General features: G+C 41.2%; 1 protein-coding gene across 2 annotated transcripts in view; it reads left to right on the forward strand.

Annotated features, from left to right (window-relative positions):
• The window catches only part of RABGAP1 (RAB GTPase activating protein 1), a 63,697-nt gene that overhangs the window by 6,809 nt on the left and 35,330 nt on the right, over positions 1-21,558 (forward strand). For both annotated transcript variants that reach the window (XM_033077909.2, XM_033077911.2), the window contains 11 exons: positions 4,585-4,819; positions 5,204-5,408; positions 5,997-6,171; positions 6,442-6,599; positions 7,410-7,520; positions 8,175-8,241; positions 9,150-9,252; positions 10,447-10,616; positions 13,197-13,371; positions 13,944-14,037; positions 16,793-16,943. In XM_033077909.2, coding sequence (XP_032933800.1) covers positions 4,585-4,819; positions 5,204-5,408; positions 5,997-6,171; positions 6,442-6,599; positions 7,410-7,520; positions 8,175-8,241; positions 9,150-9,252; positions 10,447-10,616; positions 13,197-13,371; positions 13,944-14,037; positions 16,793-16,943 — 1,644 coding nt within the window. The remainder of the gene's footprint in view (positions 1-4,584; positions 4,820-5,203; positions 5,409-5,996; positions 6,172-6,441; positions 6,600-7,409; positions 7,521-8,174; positions 8,242-9,149; positions 9,253-10,446; positions 10,617-13,196; positions 13,372-13,943; positions 14,038-16,792; positions 16,944-21,558) is intronic.

The raw sequence follows: 21,558 nt of genomic DNA on the forward strand, positions 1-21,558 counted from the left end.
AATATTAGCATACATGGATTTGACTGTATCTGTTAATTCAAAGATACATTGAAGTTTTCCCCAATGTGAAATGTTCTCTTTAAGAAATGTAGAAGAGTAGTTACAGCTAACAACTTGGAGTGAATCAGAGAACATGAGCTCTGTGTGAAAGGCTTGTGAGAGCTGGAAGGGCACTGACATCTTCTCACTTCTCAGTGCTGTTCTGAAAAGGGACCCTTCTCACTCTCTACTTTTTTTTTTCTTTTTTCTACTTGAAGCAACAGTCATCCCAATTTGTATTTCAGCAGTTTTTAAGAAAAATGGCCCAAGTAAGGTAATTGCTCCAAATTCCATCACTTTAATGTGTTGAAAACTGGATCTTCCCTGGAGTGAGTCGAGTTAGTGTGTTCTTTGTGGGAGATGGAAAGAGACATTCCACCATTGGAAGAAACTGATGTCTGTCTACAGCTGCATCTATGTCTTTAAAGATGACAAGAAATCCTGTGTTCTGCCTGTTGGACTGGGTGGTCCTCTTTTCATTTACAGTAGTTGTAACAGAGACTTTATTAACATTTCTTGATGCTTTTGCTCATCTTGCTTTTACCTCCCAACTGCTTTGTTTATTTTTCTTGTGTTCCTTTGAGTCCTGGGCAAGACATACTGTTATAGTGGCTCTTTCTTTTACACAAGACTTCAAATAAATTCTGCCAGTTAAGAGTCTCAAGACTGATCTTTTCCTTAATCTGGCAAAAAAGTTCACTTATGTTTTATGGTTGTTGCAGAAGATGTCACTTCGCATCATAGAATCATCTAAACAACGTGAACATTTCTTAAGCATGGAGCCTGGTGATCTGTGAAACCTGCTGAAAGGCTGTAGCCTCATGCTTGTCTTTCTCCATGCTGCACATACCAGCAGCATCAAGATCAGTATCAGCACCAATACTCAGGAATTCAGAGTAGTCTCATAGTGGTGCTTACCTTGAGAATGCTTCTGTGGCAGTGTCTGCAGTCAGCTCCTGAAGCATCCTGTGAGATCCCAGGAGACAGACACTGTCAACCAGATTCTCCATTCCATCCTGTTATCCCCCAGGAAAATTTGGAAGCATGAAATGTCACAGTCTGCAACACTTCTTGCTCCATGTGGGAGCTATTTGTATCACTGTTTGCTTCCAAAGTGGTTTGTGAAATGCTGGCTGCAGGTGTGCTGTTTCTCTTGATGAGGAAGGAAGAACATGAGCTCTGCTGCCTCCTGATCATCAGTTGTGAAATAAAGTGATGCTGTTCTCTGATTTGGCACTGAATGCCACAGAGCCTTGCAGGTCTTAAGCTTCTTTATGAATTTGGTGCCAGGACTGAGCACAAGCCTTGAACAAAGTGATTCACCTTGAGCTGTTCAGTATTCCAGTGTGGAGAGCATGTGCTGTTGGTTATTGCTGCAATCTGAGTGATTAATGGGAATTTTCTGCCTTAAACAAACACTCAGTGTGCAGTCTAAATTTTGCCATAGAGGGACCTTCCTGTTAACCTCCTTCCTTCTGCTTAAGGAGGAGAGAACTTAGCAGAAGAAATGGGAAAAGTTTTTAACTGTTCTTAGGGACAAACTTTTGGGTATTTTGTTATTGTTCTACAAGAAAAGAGACATTCTGCCATAGCCTATGGCTTTGTTCTTGGTATTTTTTTCCCTCAGCTTGCAAATAGCCAGTCAGTTGCCAGTGAAGTGGAGTAGTGGAGGTTGTCAGAGGTGTTTTAAAAGTGTTGTCACCATATCTGAAAGTGCTTCAGTAGTGCATGAAAAATTATTGTTAGCAGTACAGCATGAGAACTGAGGTTATGTATTTTGTAGCAACAATTGAGATTGTTTTTTTCATGCAGAAGCAATTGCTTTGGTACTTATAACTAAGTTAATTTGTATGTGTCAAACCCCATTTTCTTTGATGTGCCCTCTAAGAAAAACAAGAGCTGGGTTCAGGTTTTTGTTTGAGCAGGTGTCTCTTTCTGATATTCTGTTTGTTTAGAAAAGCAGTTTGAGGATGTTTCATTTGCTACTGAGCACAGTCTGAGGATGGTGCTGGAAGTTCAGGTTTGTGTTTGCTGAATGTGACAGGCTCTGAAATTTGTACCTCGGGCCTAAGGCTCGTTTCAAATTTGCTGATAATGCTGCAGTTCTAAGTAGTAGTGCTATGGACTGAGTTAATGTAAGGTTTTGTTTGGCTTTTCTTTTCTTTCTCAAGTCCAGACAGAGAAGTATTTATTTTGAATGTAATTAGAAACCATATTTCTCTTCAGCTGGTAATTCATAAATGTGTTTTTGCTTTTTGTCAGTGCTGAAATACTTGGTTCAGTTTAGAAAGGGGTTGTCAGTGAACGTTTTCCAAAAATTCAGTTTGCCAGCTGTCTCTGCTTTCCAGTATTGTTCCTGTGTCTGACATGCCCACTGGCAGTGGGACTGGGCTGGATTTAGGAGAGCTTTTCTCCTGGAGCTCAGTGTAGAGCAGGAGTTGGGAACTCCCCGGCACACAGTGAGACCTCTCCCAGCAGAGGCCAGCAGCACATGCATGAGGAGAAGGAATAAATCACAGTTCTGATAAATCCCCTGGTGGGCTAAAGAAAGTTTTCTACCTCCTAGTTAAAGGTTAAGTAGAATCACTTTTGGGTTTTGTGAGAAATGGGGAAAGCCATGATTTCTTTGCTCAGCCTCAAGCAGTGCTCAGGTGCAGGTGTTTGCTGTTCCCTTCTGCCCTGGCTGGTGCTGTGTGAGGCTGGCTCTGCTTTGGGGCTGCTCTGGGCTTTCAGGCACTTTGCCCTTCTGTGTGCCTGGTTCCCCTGATGGGAACCCAGGCTGGGTAAGAAACTTGGGTGGACATGAAGTTAACCTTGGACTGTGTTTGAGGCAGCTCTGTGGCACTGGATTTTTGGGGCTGTGAGAACAGCAGGACTCCTCTAGTCCAGAAGCAGGGCTACTGAGCCTTTGAAATTCCTTTGAGGATAGTCTGGGCTCAGAAGGAAAGCTCTCTTGGAGAAATTAGTTTAAATTGCTTTGTAAATGGGGTTTTGATGATAATGTCTTAGAATATCTATGAGATGGGGTTTTTATTTTTACATTATTATTTCCTGTAACCAGCTTGAATTTGTGTTTTACCTATCACTACTATTTCTGGATTTAAAAAAATGTATTTTGTATATTTTTATATATTATACATATTATATAATTATTAATGATACAATATATAAAATAATATAATAGCATTATATATAATACAGGTTCTGTAAACTAGAAGTTACTCTTAAGTTTTTTAATATATAGCCTTTAAAGGAGCTGACAGGACACTATAATTATTTAATTCTATTTTATTGCAAAACACATAAACTCCATACAGTAAAGGAACATGGTGCATCTTCCATCATCATCATCATCATCCTTGTGATACCTGCAAAGACTGAATAATAAACTTGATGCTTGAAAGCCTTCTGCCTTCAATGACCCATGCCTGTGCGAGATTTTTCCACAGTGCATCGTGCAAATGAATACTAAAATTGTTGGGAGGAAAATGGAAATGTGTGGATTACAGATGCCTTTGTCTGTGGCTGTAGAACTGTGTAAGGCAGTTACCCTGGCCTGCTCCTGCAGGTGATCACAGCACAGGAGTGTATTTTAATCTGTATAAAAAGTGACATTCTGTGTGCATCAATTTCAAGAGCATAAATGTCTCTTGTTGTTGTTTACATTCTGTAGCAAAACAATCACTAGGTTATTAATTCTTGGTGGTTTTGGATTTTATTAGCTGGTGTGTAGCATCTTAACTCAGTGAGTTTACAGAGAGGTAAGAATATCCAAGTGCTCCTAGGGATGAGTTTTGGTGTCAGCAGGAATAACCAGCAGCAGCTGAAGTGTTAGAAGCAGTTACCTTTTGCTGCTGGCATCTGGTAAATACTCTGTAAACTCAGTCACTTCCCTATTAATTGCAGGGGAATGGACAAAGTTTCCCTAGAAGCAGAATCTGAGAGTTCCCTGAAATGAATGCCTTCACTGCCTTTCCACTTCACACTGTTGAGGTGGCTCCATGCTTTCATGCTGACTTCAGTGAGCTCAAAGTCAGGCTGCAGCTGAGCGTTAGGAAACAAAGCAATGCTGTTACTTCTCCTCAGCGTGATGGCATAATCTTGTTCCAGATGCTTCTCTTCATGTGAAACCCTGCTGTCTTGCCCATGAACCACGTAACATATTTAATTGTATTTGTCCCTTTCTGGTACTAATCTGAGGTTGTTATAGCCCATACTGTGGCTATCTCTAAGTTTCTCTGTCTGAGGTAGTCTTTGTAGTTGGTGATTAAAGACTAGTTTGAAAGTAATCTCCTTGCTTTTTCTAATGCTAGAAAATTCCTGCTTTGAGCTTGTAGATTTGGTAGAGCAGGGAGGATATAATCCATGCTGGTGAGCATTTGCACCCTGCAGTTTGTGTTTATGGTTGTAACTGGGTTAAATTTGTTGACTGCTGCTTTGGCTGGTAAATAAAAAGCCAGATGAATGACCCTGTGCCTAAGGGGTGTTTTTTGTAGTTTGAGCAGTCTTTTCTTCTTTTTTGTGTCCCAACTCTGTGGCTCTCAGATTGTGGGGAATGGAAGTGAACAGCAGCTGCAGCGGGAGCTCGAGGACGTGCTGATGGATCCGCCCATGGAAGATCAGCCCAGTGACAGGGACCATGGAGAGGAAGTCAGAACTGATGGAGATGGGGAGGAGCCCGTTGTCCTTGAAGCGTCAGCATCCTCTACCATTAACCCAGTGTCGGTGGTAGGACTCCAGAAACCAGAAATGAACCTGCCAGTGAAACCATCTCAAGGAGGTTAGAAAAAAATGTCTGGTAGTGTCATATGAACTTGTTTTTTGTACAGAAAGTGAAGAGAATTTAAGTACAGGTGTGGCCTATAGCCTTTCTCCATGTCTCACATTGTAATCACTTAGTGCAGTAAATTCCAGATTATGTATGTGATGCAAGAGTTAATACCTGCTGAGCTGTCCTGTCTTCTGAAAACACTGCTGTACCATCCCTGAGATGTGTGCACAAACATGAAGCTTACTTGGCTCTATAAAATATAACACAGGCCTTTCCTGTGGTGTTTGGACCTGTCCTGACTTCTTTGTTCTTAGCCCTTCCTGTTGAGTGGGGAGTCAGTGTCTGACACTTGCCCTGCCTTGTTTCTCACATTGCCCTGGTGTCCTGCCCTAGACTGTGAGGATTTGAGCCCGTTCACACCCCTGACAGACGAGGACAGCGTGGTGTTCAGCAAGCTCACCTACCTGGGCTGCGCCTCGGTGAACGCCCCGCGCAGCGAGGTCGAGGCCCTGCGCATGATGTCCATCCTGCGTGGCCAGTGCCAGATCTCCCTGGACGTCACCCTGTCGGTGCCCAACGTCTCTGAAGGGACTGTGAGGTACGGGGCTCCTACTCGGGGGCTGTGCCTTCATCTCAGCTCCTTTGGAAAGCAGACAGCTGCTGGTTTACCTGCCAGGAGACTTGAGCAGCTTGGATTTTCTTTGGTGGGAGAAGAGGGTTTTATAGATACCTGTGAAAAAGGATCCTTTGAATTTGTTTACCAAACACTCTAACAAGAAGTTCTGTGGTGATCCAAGCTGTCCCCAAAGCCATAGTGGGGTTGGTTATTGACAAACACTTTGAAATAACCTGGAAAGGAGTTTGGAAAATGTCTGATACATGAGGCTTACCAGAGCTGGGTCTGTCCACTGCCAAATATTGGTGTAACTTTCTGAGGACTAATCCCCAAAAACCATGGGGAAATTACTGGTGGAAATGTCTGTGGCATTGTACTTTAATGTGCTGTTCAATTTAAACATCATTATTGTGGCCATGCTTTGCAGTAAATGGCAGTCAGGAACTAGTTATTGTGGTGTACTTTCTCTAGGAGGTATGAAATTGTTAAAGCTTGCAAGTTATGTCTGACTGAAATAATTCTTCTAAAGGTGCAAGCTTGCTTTTTTCCCCCCCCTCTCTATTTTAACAGACTTTTAGATCCTCAGACAAACACAGAAATAGCAAATTATCCAATCTATAAAATCCTTTTCTGTGTACGAGGGCACGATGGGACCCCTGAAAGTGATTGCTTTGCTTTCACTGAAAGCCACTACAATGCAGAACTCTTCAGGATTCATGTCTTCCGATGTGAAATCCAAGAGGCTGTAAGTGCAAGCTTTTTGTCAAATGATAATTATGTACATGTAAATGTTATTACTGAAGTTTAAGTGAAGTTTTGCAGGCACTTCAGAAGTAATTTAATTCGACCATAAACAAACCTTAGTTAAGATAAGAATGCATGGTTAAGAACTTATCCTAAGAAGTGTAGAAAAACAGTTAATTAGATGCTAAAAGTGAGTTATTTTTGTGAAATTGGTTGTGAATTAATGGACATGCAGGTAGGTTTCAACTGATGTTTGTGCCTGTGGCTGCAGGTGAGCCGAATCCTGTACAGCTTTGCCACTGCCTTCCGGCGCTCCGCCAAGCAGACCCCGCTGTCAGCCACTGCCACCCCCCAGACTCCAGACAGCGACATCTTCACCTTCTCTGTGTCCCTGGAAATCAAGGAAGATGATGGGAAAGGTTATTTCAGGTAGGTCCTTCTTTTGTGCAGCATGTGGTTCTGTTGGAAAGTGAGTGAATAGGGAGTGAGAGGCTGAGGTGGTCCCTACATTCCCTTTTGAAAGTTTCCTGTTCTAGTTTAAATGAATCCCAGACATAAATATTTTTGGGAAATAATACAGTGATAATCCTGTGGACTAGGTAATCATTGGTGCTACCTGCAAAGTGCATTTTCTATTTTATTTTTTTCTATTGTCTTTAAGTACTTTGCAGTGCCTTTTAACTTGTGCTCAGCAAAACTGCTGCTGAAAGTGGATCATTGTCACTGTGCTGCTGGGAATATTGATGCTGAGGCTTCAGTGTGTGATTGGCACTGAAGTGTAGTTTCATGTTTTCCCTCTCTTTTGGCAGCATTTAGAAGGGCTTCTCCAATGAAAAAAGAAGGGAAATAATCTGGGGGTTGGTCACTCCTTGGCTCGTTGGTGTCATGTGCCCCAGCAGCCACATCCCTTGTGAGGGCAAACAATATGCAGTTTCTATAGGTAATACAGTATTTTACATGGGGAATCAATATTTTAAAACCATTGAAATCAGCTGAAAGTCTCACAATGCTGACCCCCACAGTACAAGTCCCCAGTTTTTATTTTGTGAGCTGTGTCTTTGGATTTCACCTAAATCTCTTGCCATTGCTTTGTAATTGATCACAGCATGCAAGGAAGAAAGATTTTGAGTGCTTTGGTGTAAGGAGCTGCACCAGTGTCTGGTGCTGGGTTTGGTATATGCAAGGAATGCAGATAAATGATCCCCTGAGATTTTTTTTTCCTTTCCTGATGAATTACAGTGCAGTTCCCAAAGACAAGGACAGGCAATGCTTCAAACTCCGCCAAGGGATTGATAAGAAGATTGTGATTTATGTGCAACAGACAACGAATAAAGAGCTTGCTATTGAAAGGTAATGTCATCAATTTTTAAAAGATTCTTTATCTGTTTCATGTTAGTATTTTGCCTCTGAGGCACCAAGTTAGTAATTATTCTGTGGATACTCCATTTGTGTAATTTAATGCCACACTTCTCTGGAGTGTGGCAATCCAGAGGATGAAGTGGGACATACCTCTGTGAGCCAGAAATCCTTATGAAAAGGCCAAAATGAAATCATAAAAGAGGTCCTTGTGTTTCATCTGATCCTTGTCTCTACTGAAGGGTAAATTCTATGCAAATATGTCTAAAAAATCCAAAAAAAAAAAAGCTACGAAAGGGAGGGCAGAAGCCTGCAGGCCAGTAGTGTTACTACTCACCCTTGGTAGCAGTGACTTTATTACACTGTTCTTTAAGATGAAGGTAATGGGCAGTTTCCAGGCTGTAAACAGGGGAAAACCATATTGTAAATATGCCTCTGAAATCTTGCTAGACATTTTTGATGTTGGCTTGCATTGTTTTGCTGAACATGCTTGATGCTGCTTTCAAATGTCAGGGTTTGTTGATGTTTGTCAGTGGATTCATGGGCTGTTTGTGATGTATGACAGCAAGTACTTAGATAAGAAATGTTAATGGTTTGTTTATGAGCATGTCTAATTTTTGCAGTAACATTTTTTGCCTGGCTTTGCAGATGTTTTGGCCTTCTCCTTAGCCGTGGGAAAGACGTTCGGAGTGGAGACATGCACCTTTTGGATTTGGTAAGGATCTTTATTAGCAAAATTCAGGAAGCATTTTGGTTATGATTGTACCTGATCTCAGGATGGACAGAGATGGGAATTGATGCTGTAGTTTCCACTGAGGCTCTGGGCATTTGAGTTGAATCCTGCCTCTGCTGCTCAGTTAGAACTTGACCTGGTGTGTGGTCAAGGAACTTGGCCGGTTTTACAGTCAGTCATGGCTGTTCTCATTCAGGGACCTGAAATAAGAAACATGGAACCCTATTTTTAGACCTGCTGAATATTAAAGTGCTGTGCTTTGAACATGGAAAGTTTTACAGCATAGTTATCAGTGTGAGCATCAAGGCCTGAGAGGCTTCAAATGTAACACTCAGAACCAGTGGGTGCTTTGTTCTTATGACTCACTTCTCTCTATAAAATAATGATAGAGATAATTTGACTTCACAAGTGTGGAGTGACAACAAATTTGTTAGTATTTATGCAGTACATAGTGAGTACTCAAAAATGTTTAGTAGTACATGAATAATTTTGCTTTCTACCAGGATTTGGATTACACAAAGGTTGTTGGGAAGACAGACAAGGTGAACATTAGATAAATACTGGTTTGGTTCTTAATGACTGAGTAACATGTTGTGTTCTATCTACACCTCTGTTAGCTGAAAGTTGCTGTCAAATGGCCACCACCAAAGCTACTGGTCATGCCATGTGCTAATAGAATAATTAGTATTAATTAACCTCTCTGTGTTATGGACACCAAGGATTGTAGGGGAACTCTGTTCTTTCCTTCAGTGATGATCTCTGTCACAGACTCTGTCACAAGGACTTGCCCTTTCCTTGCCAGTGCAGTAGCTCTTTCATGGGGCTGGCACTACACAACATAGAAACTTCTTAAATTTAAAAAAAAAACCATAAACTTACCTTGTTTCCAGGAGTCCATGGGTAAAAGTTCTGATGGGAAATCCTATGTGATCACTGGGAGCTGGAATCAAAAGTCTCCACACTTCCAGTTTGTAAATGAAGAAACACCAAAAGGTATGAATGTTGCCAGGTGTTATCCCTAGGCAGGGAAATTACTTCTATAGTGGGCATTACATCAGTTCTCTTTTTCTCTTCAGAAGAGTCCCACAAATAACTTTCACAGCATGGGATATATTCTCAGAAAGTAGGGTGCTGAATGGCACATTAAAAAAAAAAAAAAGACAAATGAAAGCAAACTGTGTTCAGTAATATGTTGTAGGATCTGTGTCCTGGTGGGAGGCACTGCAGGTGTGGGGCAGGATGCAGGTGCTCTGTGCACCACTGGAGCTTTTTAAGAATCCCATTGAGAATTGCACTGAATCACTTTTTTCAGCATTTGCTTTGCTCAGTGTCTCATGGTCAGTTCAGATTTTTCCATATCCAAGTTTTTAATTAAACAGAAGGATTTCTATACCTGTGAAAATGAAAGTAAACCACTCCAGCTGTCATCCAAAAATAGCTGATATCACGTTGCTCTCTCAAGTCCTGAAAGAGACTGTCATTACTTCTTTGAAGATGTCAGCTGAATTATCATTTTTTCAATCTGTTGTCACTGTTGTGTGCCAAAGGTTGGGAAGTTAATGGGAATTGACCTGGCAAAGTCATGGAAGTCAGCTGCTGGGCACAGTCTGGTGCTGGAGTGGATGCCATCCTGCCTGAAGGACACAATTTATCATTCCCTGCCAGAGAGATCTCATAGGTCACTGAGCCCTGTTGCCTCCTGCTGGAGCATCAGAGTGTGTAGTCAATTTTTGGAATGTCACAGCTGAGATGGTCTGAAATGCCTTTAATGTCATGGTATTAAACACTTAAGTAACTTCTAAAACCAAAAAAGAATTGAAGTGTAATTAGGCTGGATGGCAAGGGATCTGCACTGTGCAGTTAAGTGCACAGATCCTCTGCAATGTTTAATGAAGGCTTTGGATACATTTCAGTGGGATTTGAAAAAGCAGAATTTTTACTCTCTTTAACAAGATGATTTTCTTGGCTTGAAGGCTGCAGTTCCCTTACTCTCTAGTGGATAGTGCATAGTGATCCAATTTCCCTATTTTGAAACTTCTAGGGTTTTGAGATGTTAAATTAGGGGGGAAATGGATTCTGAAAAGGAAAGTTTCCTTTGTTCTTCCTTGTTACTGGGGAAGGGGTTGTGGAATATTTTATTTTAAATGGGTTTTTTTTTCATATTGTGGCTTCATTTTCTCTCTCTAGATAAAGTGTTGTTCATGACCACTGCTGTGGATTTGGTGATAACTGAGGTGCAGGAGCCTGTTCGATTCATTCTGGAGACTAAAGTCAGAGTTTGCTCACCTAATGAGAGGCTGTTCTGGCCCTTCAGCAAACGGAGCTCAACTGAAAATTTTTTCTTAAAATTGAAACAGGTAATGTGTTAAAAAATAAAGAAATAAAATTGACAATTAATAGGCTGTTTCTCCCTGTGACTGCTAAAACCTTTACTAATCTAATGCTCATAATACAACATTTTCCTCCTTAATCAAAGAGGTAAAATAAATGCACTTCACTTTTGGAAAAGCTGCCCTTTATTGTGCTGGTTGTTGCTGGCTATCTGCAGTTCCCATAAAGAGCCTGAAATAGCTTTTTTGATAGCTTTGATGAGTCTGCGAAGTTACAGAGAGGCTTATGGATTTTCCAGCCAAACCACAGCAGGAGAAGGAGCAGAGGATTTATCTGCAGTCTGGGGCTGTGCTGAGACTTGCTGCCATAAGGGTATAGAGAGGTAATTGTGTAAAATTAAGGGTTAAGAGAAGAAAAAATAAAGTCCTTACTGTAATCCTGGTGACATGGTATCTGATATATCACTAAACTTATTCTATCATACAAATGGAACATTTATTTTGAAGTTTTTTTAGATGAGCAAATATCCAGATGAAATTCCAAAGGAAACTATATTTTGTCAAAATCTATTTTCCCCTTCTGCATGGTTGGGAACAGAAAATTCACACATACCCCAAGTTTGCCCTGGGAGAAGAAAAATCCAAGCAACCACAAAAAATCCCTAGAACTTGTTAAAAAATTTTACTGTTTTTTTCAACTTGCTTTTTTACCCATCTACTAAAAATGGAAGCATTATTTCTGTCCAGGATATTCCTAATAACAGTACAAAGGCAATAATTTAATCTCAAAATAAGGCTGGTAAGTTGAAGGTCCAAGTCACTAAAGAGAATGTACTTGAAGTAGGTTCTGTTCTGCTCTAGAAATTATTGTTCTGAAATGAAGTCCTGTTTAAAGAACTGAAATGTATAAAAGCAAATAACAATGTGGATGTACGTGCTCTCTTAGGCTTAGCAATTCTGGGTGCAGCCCAAAAAGAAAGCAATGTTGGAGTCTTGATTTCCTGATAAGTGTTCTTATTTGAAGAGGTTTTGAGTTGAGCAAGAGGCTTTTCTTCATTCTTTTTACACTTGCCTTTAAGTGCTAACAGAGAATGGCATCTGGGTAGTAATAAAGATGAAGTTCACCAAGGATTCTTTTTCTATGTGAAAAAAAAAACCAAACCCTTTCCTTCAGAATTTAAGATGGAAAAATTCTTCGTGGATGAGCTCAGCCTTTTTATTTAAAATATTTTTGAGGTGGAACATGGAGATGTTGAACACTAAAGGCTGTTGGGCTATAAATATTCTACAGCTTCCAAAAGGTGCCTTTTCTGTTTGGCAGTTAAAAGGAAGCTTATCTTACTGAGCTAATTCTGGATCTTTTGTCTTACCAAATTCACAGACATTGTGACTTATCTTGGCCAATTCTCTTTTTCCACAGACAGTCGGGTTATCCAACTTCCAGTGTTTACTAATGGAAGATTATCAAAACTTGTAGTGGAAGCAACAAATATAGAATGTACTGCCTGATAAGCCTGGAAGGGAAACCTGTTTCTGTGGAGTCATGATTAGCCTATTAAAAATACAGCTGTGTAGAATTGGCTTATCTTACTTTGGCAGTGTTTCTTTATTCGGAAATGGTGAAAGCAGAGGGATTTTATTTGCTCCGATTACATTTAGTGATTTAGTCATTTTTAGGTTTGATGCATTTCTCTTCATTTTTAATGCTTCAAAGAATAGAACTGAGCACTGGGAGCTTAGTGTGGAGTATAATTATAAATCTTATTTCACTCTTTTCTTCACCTTCTCTTTTCTGCTCTCTATTTTTATTCGTTTAGGGGAAAAAATTCTAAGTCCTTAAAATTTTCTTCACAAAGAAAAATCCTTCTTTGAAGGAAACCAAGATACCAAAGCATTGAAAATTATGGAGAAACAGGGCCAGAGTAGACTTTGGGACTCAGCAATTTGTGTTCCTGCAGCAATGTGTACACAGAGTTGGAAGCTTTGCTAAAGACCATTCCCATGGGAAAATCATGGAATCCCAGACTGGTTTGGTTTGGAAATGGTTTTAAAGCTCATCCCATCTTGTTCAAATAAATATGAACAAAATTTTTTAAGACTACTTTTGCCACCATTCCCAGAAACCTTTTCTATTTTAGCTCATTTTATAAATTCTCTTTGAAGAATAATTTGACATAATTTTAAAGGTTTTGCTTTCAATTTTCCACTACTATTTAAGTAAAGGGAAAGTTGCTGCATATTGAGGAACCTTCCCCTCTTAGACCACAGATGCATTTATAGCTTTAAAAATCAGTGCATTGGTGTCCAGTTCATTTATGATTGGAAAGATGAGCTCCCTGTGGATGGCAGACCCAAGTGACACCTCTGCCTGGGTCAGACACTTTGTGCTTTTGGGTGCAGCCCACTCCCAGCACATTTCAGGGCACCAGAAGCACTGGCAGCCTGCACCTTGCATTAAGTGTGTTCCAGGTATGAACATTGCTCCCTGCAGGATGGGATGGAGGTTGTTCCTCAGCTCTCCTATTCCAGAAAGAGAAGGCTGAGCCTTAGGAGGTGATCTGGCATTTGTGTAGCTTCCTCAGTAAAATGAACCTTTGGAATTCCTAGATAAAGCAGAAGGACAGGAAGAACAACTCGGACACACTGTATGAGGTCGTGTGCCTGGAAAGTGAGTCTGAGAGGGAGAGGAGGAAAACCACAGCCAGCCCCTCTCTGCGCCTGCCCCAGTCGGGCTCACAGGGCTCCATGATCCCATCTCCTCCTGAGGATGATGAAGAGGAAGGTAAGGAGCTTTGAGAAAGTTGGTGAATAATGTGGTTATGAAAGATGTAGGTTCCTCTCCAGTCAGAGTCTGCCTGATTGGCAGGTTCGTGCTTGCTGGATTGCAAGATTCCATACCCAGTCCTGGCATTCCTGGTCAGCCTCTCCCTGCTCTGGCACTTCAGTGTCCCTGCTTTTCTCAGCCCAGGCCTCCTGTGTGGTCTATTTGGGCTCCTAAAAACTGGGGATTGTCATGTGGCTTCTGCCCCTCCCTGAGCTGCTGTGAACAGGTTTGAGAGCAGGAAGGAGAAGCTGGTGTTATTTGGAAGTGTCAGCAGGCAGTGTTTTAGTCAGACATCTGTGAGAGATGAAATTGTACCAGGAGCTGCCCAGTTTGAAACTTAATGCATTTTCAAAAACTTCTGCTTTAAAAAAAAATTCCTTTAAAGCAAATCATGACCACTTCTGAGTATAGAAACATCTGGCCTTACAGCTCTGAGCTGAAAGGAAGATAACTTGGGTTTCTGCTTTTCCACTTTTCCTGCTGCCTTCCATGTGGCCTTGGCTGAAGTGTCCCTTCTGTTCTCTTGGCAGACAATGATGAGCCACTCTTAAGTGGTTCTGGAGATGTTTCCAAAGAGTGTGCAGAAAAAATCCTTGAAACGTGGGGAGAGCTGCTGTCCAAGTGGTAAGTGGCAAAATCACATTCTGAAAATTGCAATTCTGAATATTCTCTTTCTGTTTGCTCCTTCTGCTTGGAGTTTTTGTTTTCAGAGGCCATTTGATATAAGATTAGTTTGGATTTAATTCTCTCTCCATCCCCACAACACCCCTTATTCTCTGGCTTGATGTTTTCTGATTTCTTTAGGGATGTTCTAAATATTTTAATTTTTGAATGCATGCTTAATGTATAGAAATTCATTTATGCTGTATCTTTCATTGGTTCTGTCTTAAAATGACTATTCTACTTATCTTCAGGTTCCTTGGGATTTTGTTAAAGCAAAACCTAGACTAAGTGGTATAAAGAAAATGCAGCTTTTGCTTTGTCTGTTTTGCACAGATCACTTCCATTCCTCTTCGTAATTCTGACTGGGTTCACAGCCAATTTTTCCTGCAGCTGTCATATCTTAGTGACTGTAGCTTAAGAAATGGGAGATTTGGACTTGGATAGAGAAGATGTTTTTCCTCCCTTATCTAAAGGAAGGCTCCAGAGCCTGCCAAGAAGGAAGTACATGAGCTCTGCTGTTTTTTCCCTGGAAAATGTCAGTGTACAAGAAGGGTGTTTCTTGACAGTCCAATTGCTAATGCAACACAATTCTCCCTTGACAAGAGATTTTTTATTCATCTTGAAGTAGTCTGAGCAGTTCCAAAGTGGTGCTGATTGTTGTAAAATTCAGGGGTTTTGTAAGTTTTATTTTTTCCCCACAGAGGGGGATGATGGGCAGCATGAGATTGAGCTCAAAGAGGCTTCATTTCGAGTCTGGCTTTAATTGTGGCCTTTTGCTTCCTGAAGTCAATGAGAGCAGGGCAAGGGCTGTACTGCAAGTCAAAGGTTGAGTGGGGTATTGGATCTAAGGAGTGGGACAGTCACTCATGCAGCTTAGATGAGAAAAAATATTGATGTGACCACTTAGACAGCAGTTTCTTTAAAATTATAATTATTTAGTATTTTCTGCAGTTACTGTTTATTTGAATAAGTAGCTTTCCTCCCAGTTTGGTTTTGCACTAAGTGGACACATTTGTAAGAGGGGAAGGCTGTGGTAAATGATACGTGATCCCTTTCCCTCTCCTGGATTTGGAGAAACATCTTTCCCAGATGAGCTCTCTGCATCTGCTGCTGTGAGAAAGTTTCTTTCAACTTGAATTTTTTTGTAACTCTTCCAAGGGCTCAGAGATAATTAAGCCACCTGACTCCCATTGGAAATGTTTTGGCAGCTCTAAGAGGATATGAAATGCTTCTGTGCTAATGCTGGCAACAACTTTAATATGTGTTAAAGGGCTTTCCTTCTTAACTAAAAACGTGTATTTGGAAGCAATGATCCTCTAGCTTTTAACATAAGAGGATTGAAAATCATAAAAATCAGACTTCAGGTAGTTTCATACTAGTTTTTTAGAATTGTGTAATTAGATTTGTACAGTAACTAAATATTTGGTATTTTGTGATTCAAAAGAATATTTGGCTGATGTTTCATAACTGCTGAGTCACACAATTTTCTCATGTCAAAAATAGTTTGGAAGAATCCAGTAGTGTGTAGCCTTTAGTCTACAACCTCGTGAGTGTATTCATTGAAACTACTGCTGCAGTTCCTCTGATCTGAGATTAAGGCAAAGCAGTTTTATAGGCCTTTACAAAAACATGGAGTATTTTGTATATAGGAAGTATTTTATATAAATGTGCTTTCATATTATAAAAGCACAATAAATGCTTTATAAATATAGGTCTATAGGTCTGACTATATACTGATATAAATTTAACTACTATATAAATATTATTTTAATTTTAGTTTAGAGAAAGCACAGTGAAGGAGGTCATGATGGTCCTGGGTTCTGTGCAGTAAATACTGATTTAAATGTCTGCCTTGTTAGTCTCTAGATTATTGTGTCAGAGCATTATAGACAGGAGAAAGGCAATAGGGAGTCCCAGTCCATGTAAAATTGTCATCCACGTATCTGTTAGAGTTTACAAACAGTAATAAATTCCAGTTTATTAAGAACATAATGCAGTTGATGTGACATAAGTTCATTTTTCTGCCTGGCTTTGTCTGTCAGTTCTCTTGATCATTTTTTTCCAGAAGTTTGTTTTTTAGTAACTGCAGAAAAATAGTAATTTCTATGATTTAAGGCATGTGTCTTTTGGGGATTTTTATATATAAACCACAAATGAGCTGTTCAGCTTAACGTGCTGTAAGTGCATAAATTACTTGTAGGTTCAGTTTTTACAACTTGCAGTGCTGTAATTTATGAGCTGTCAGTGGTCTCTCTGGAAGGAGCTGTTCAGTTGGGGCTGGCTGCTGCAGTGGAGGCTGCTGTAGTGCAGGGATGCAGTTAGGTAACAGGAGAGGAGATTTTCAGAGCTCTCACTGGCTCCTCGTCCCTCCCTCCCCGAGGTCACCTCCTGCTGGGCTGTGGGCACTGAGCAGTGGAGGCTTCACAAAGTGCTCTTTTTGGGGTGGTTTGAACTTGGAATGTACACACTGTGACCTCTGTGCTCTAGTGTTTAATCAAGTGGTTTGGTTTGTTGAATTTTATTACATATATATATATTTAATGGGAATTGAGAAGGTAGTTTGGGAAGTGGTTCTCCAAATTGTATTTATTTCAAATTATTTGAATTTCACACGGAGATCTGGGCTGCCTGGCAGTTGTGGCTGTGTGCTGCTCCCCCCAGGTGTGTGTGGCTGTTTGGGGCAGTGACTGAGCCTCCCCTCCCCTCCTGTGTGCAGGCACCTGAACCTGAGCGTGCGGCCCAAGACGCTCTCGGCGCTGGTGCGCAGCGGCGTCCCCGAGGCGCTGCGGGGCGAGGTGTGGCAGCTGCTGGCAGGGTGTCACAACAACGACCACCTGGTGGAGAAGTACAGGATCCTCATCACAAAGGTACCGTGCCTTTTTCCAGCTCTATTCCCCCCCATTTCCTTCAGAATGGGAATTCCTCTTGCCTGAGGGTCCCTGAGTGTACCTGAACGTATCAAGGAGTGACTGTGATTCAATTCTCCAATAAAAACCCTGGTGGCTTTACACTGCTTTCCTTTTATAGTCCTGTTTCACTCAGAGTTCTGAGTTTGTAAAAAATAACTGTCCTATTAATTGCTTTCATAATGGACAGATTAATTTTATTTGCTTGCTTGGCTTTTCCAAATGGAAGCTGAATTTTGTTGCGTTGTCTCAGTGTTTATGCTAAAAATCCAACACTAGTAGAAATTGCAGCCTTTTTTAGTAGAAAGAAAACAGAACAATGTGGATGTTTTTGCATTAGACAGCAGTTTTGTGATTTCTCATCTTGGATGCTGACCTCACTAAGGTAGGAAAAGGATGTAAGAATTGTATGTACAGACATCGCTCAGTGATTCTCAAAGTTCAATAGCAAATGGGTCACAAAATGAAATGTCACTTTCTTATCCAGAAAACTGATGTGTTAATTTGGATTTGACCATTATCTGTATGGCTACACTGGATTTTATTGCTTTCATCAAACATGCAAGTCTAGAAGGACTGTATTAGAAATTATTAATGATGCAGCTTTCGTACAAATACAACAAATTAATTATTCACCAGTTAAAAAGCAAAACAAGTGAATCAGCCTTTGTATATCTATATTCTGATGGCACAGATTCACAAGGAGCAATTAAAGACTTTATTCTGAGGGCAGGAGGGCTTCTGAAATTAAACTCAGTTTCTGCTGGAGTCATGCAGGAAGGATCCTACATGATGTCAGTGAATCATGTTAGATCAGCTAAAAATGTTCTGCCATAAGTATTTTCATATACTTGGTGAATATAGAAAAAACTTGATCTGAATTCCTTAATACTGGTTTATGCATTGTGGAGCTGTAACTTGGGTTTTATGGTGAATAAATCATATAAGTGATGTGGAGGTTGAGTGCTCTGGCAAGGAGTGATCACAGCTATCCTGTTGTGTTATTTTAATTGCCTGGTGAGTAGTTGTCAGCCTCACTTGTTTCTCTGTTTCAGTGTTGTGGTATCAGAATGCAAAAGATGATGTCTTTGTGGCACAGTTGGTGACACTTTCTGCTACTATCTTTGTCAGCTGGAAGGGGATAGTGTAACATTTCATTTTTAAACCTGTGAAACCTTTCCACTCGTTTTCATTTGGCTGAGACAAAGAAAGTAACCTGCAGCTCGTGTTGGAACATCTCTGGAGTCCAATGTAAGGGAGAGTGGGCTGGTCCTGCACTGTATTCTGCTCAAAAGCACTGGCTGTACCTGCAGTGGTCATTCAGCACAGAAACTAATTAAGAAATTAGAGAGAATGGGTCCTGATTGACCATTTTCAGGCCCTGCTGTAATCTCATGAGGTCTGTAGTGTATCACCAGCATGCTGCCATAGCCACTTCAAGGAAATGAAAATGAGGTTTCCCCAATCTGGAGGTGCCATATTAGCCCAGTGCCATGGCTGTTTGTTTTTTTGTGACTGAAACATGGAAACAGGGGACTGCTCCTGTAGGAGGGACAGTGATTGGTGTTGGAGAACAGAAATGTGTGCTTGGTTCACAGGGAAATTGGATTTTTTTCAGTCTCAGGCATTGGAAGAAGTGCAGGGTTTTAAACAAGGTTATCTCTCAGTGTCTGTGTGGAGATCCTGAAGAGGAGAACAGGCACAAAATGCAAGGGTTGTTTGGGAGGCTGAGGAGAACATGAATTCAAGGCCCAGCAATGTAACATTTGCAGACCTTTTGCATGTAGTCTATGGCAAGAGTAAAATAATGCTGGGCTGCACTTTAGCCTTAAATTTTTGTTTTCATGCCTTTCTTAGGCATGAAATGTGATAATTTTGGAGTTCTAATGTGACTAATTCTTACTGCACTTAAAATAGCAGCTCAGTCAGTATGCAGCAATGCATAGGAGTAAATGTTCCTGGGAAAAAAAATTGTTAATTATATGAAGACAAGGGTCCATTATATTACATTGCTTTCCCATCTTTGTAATGCTTTGCCATGTTTTGCATGTCACTAATGCCAATTCTTCTCTGGCAAGCCTGCAGTTATTTGCATTACCATCCCTTGAAGGGGTTTGTGTGAGAGTAGCTGCTGTGCTGTAGTGCAGGAGCACAAGGAGTCCATGTAAAACCTGTGCCCTGGAATGTGAGCAGGAGATGCAGGAGACCTGTGTGCAGTGCCCCTTCTCTCTTCCTGTTGCCCTCTATTCCTGTAGCTGCATTTGATTCCTGCCAGGCTTTTCATGACCCCATGCAGCAGCACAGTCCCAAATTAATAAGGATCTGTGTTGACAGCTGCTTCAAAACCTTCTGGCGTGTGTTGGGGATTTTTTTCCCCTTGTGCACAGGATGTTGGATGCAGCACCCTAGGATTTCTTCTGGTGGTTCCTTTCCTGGGCAGGCTCAGGTAATCCCTGGTTTTTGCTTTCCTTTGCAAATTTATTGTTGCAAGGGCAGTTGTTTGTTTACTGCAGAGTTGTGGCTACTGGAGGATTGAAAAGGAAATGTCTCCTGCGGTGCTCTGCCATGCAGGAGAGCTGTGTCTAGCTCTCTTCTTGAATATGACTTAAAAATGGCATTGAAACTGTTTCAAGGTGTGCTCCTAGTCATCATGACAGCTTATATTAATTATGTGCTCTGGTTTTCTTTGCCACACACTGGCTGGGGTTTTGTTCTCTGCGCTTTTGTTATTGCGGGAAGGTTGAAGTTTCACCATCATGGTGCATCCACAAATTACTTTTGAGAATTTGCACACCATCTGTGTGCAATAATAAAGCTTTTAGCAGCTCCAGATTGCCATGCTCGTGGTGGGGAGTGTGGATGAAAGCCAGCCCAGTGAATTAAGGTCATGTCCCTACTGGGGACAGAAAGCAAGCTCTAGGTGAAACGATCTAGACAATCCCTGGGAGAGGCATCTGGTCCTGGTAGCACTTTGGCAATCACAGTTATGGCTGTTAATCTTAAGCTTCCAGCCACTGAAAGGGAGCAGAAGACACATGAGGAGTCACTCCAGGTGTTAACAGACACCTGCAGGAAAAATACTGCATGTTCTGGACAGGCATAGGTGGATGGAAGGTGGTGTTGAGTAGGAAACCATAAAGTGAGCCAGACTGGCTAAAAAGACAAATAATCATGATACAAAGCAGAGGAGACAACAACTACATTTTAGAAAGGATTCATACAGCTACTGAATCTGTCAGTGGAGAAGTTCTTCATAATAGCAACATTAAAAACCTGACATTTACAATATTGAGGAGAAAATAAAAAGCTCTTGGATATAGGTCTGTGTGGGAGGAAGTAATGTCGAAAGGAAAAAGCCATGAACTGTTGTACCAGATAAATACACTATATTAAGAAAATTACAACGTGAGAGGGACATCTTGTGGCACAAATAAAATAAAAAATAATGGTCTGGTGTCAGGAGGAGTATCCTGGAATGTTACCCCGGGGTCACCATTTCTGGGAGAAATCCCAGGCCTGGTAAGAGATTTTTAATTTGTTCCAGTCTTTCTTATAACAGGACTCCTGCTACCCACATTCTCATCTTCCCACCTTTTTGTCTCCATGAGACGAGGATTATAGAACACAGACGTTCTACCAAATATACTTGTCTGTCTTGGTGCAAATGATGCTAGTTTTTAATGAAGAAATAGATGAAAATGTCACTGCCGTTATCTGCCTGTATGTGTTGTCATCGGTAGCATAAAATGTGACAGAACCTTAGCTGTGGGTGGTTAACGCTTATTTTCCACTTGTATCACCATCATATTTCCATATGTTCCTATAAATTAAAAAGAATACATTGAATTTTCAGGAGGACAGAGGGCCATGACTGTGTACAATCAAATGGAAGCTACCATGTGCCTGTGCATCACAGTGTGCAGTGATGTAGCCTTGTCAGTGTGCCTGAACCCTGAGATTCCTTGTTTGATTAGCTTTGATCACATGGTGATAAAAGTTTAATTATCTTTTACAAGCAGCAGTTTTCCCAGGAGTTGTCACTGTGACTTTGAATAATTTCTGGAGTGCTTTCCATTTCCTTAGATGAGGTGCTGCTGTGCCATGCTGCAGAGTGGCAGAAGTGTCTACACCACAGCAGTGTTTTCAGTCTCACAGACCTCAGCCACACGTTTTGGTGTTTTCACAGTGGTTCTCGTGCTGGGCTGGTGGTGCACCCCAGCAGAGAGCTGGGGAGCAGGCACTGCACCCCAGTCACCTTCCAGGTGCAGTTGGCTTCACCTTCTGGGCTGGCTTCTGGTGCAGGGGCAGGAGGAGCTGGAGCTGTTGCTGGTTTGGGTGTTTGAAGCATGCAGGAGTGAGTTGGCAAGAACCCTCAGTGGAGTCATTGCTCTCAGCTTCAGAGAAACAATAGAATGTCAGTAAAAGGAAAAAACAGACGTGGCTTTCTACAGAAATACCTCAGCTCTAAGGGTGTTAAGCTTTTCATAAAAACCTGAACACTGGGGAGTTCTTGATTTCATGGTGCATCTTCTCTTTAAAAATTTCAGCAACCAGATGTTGTTTTGGTTGGGCTCAG

Source organism: Catharus ustulatus, chromosome 21, assembly GCF_009819885.2.
Source record: "Catharus ustulatus isolate bCatUst1 chromosome 21, bCatUst1.pri.v2, whole genome shotgun sequence".
Lineage (NCBI taxonomy): Eukaryota > Metazoa > Chordata > Aves > Passeriformes > Turdidae > Catharus > Catharus ustulatus.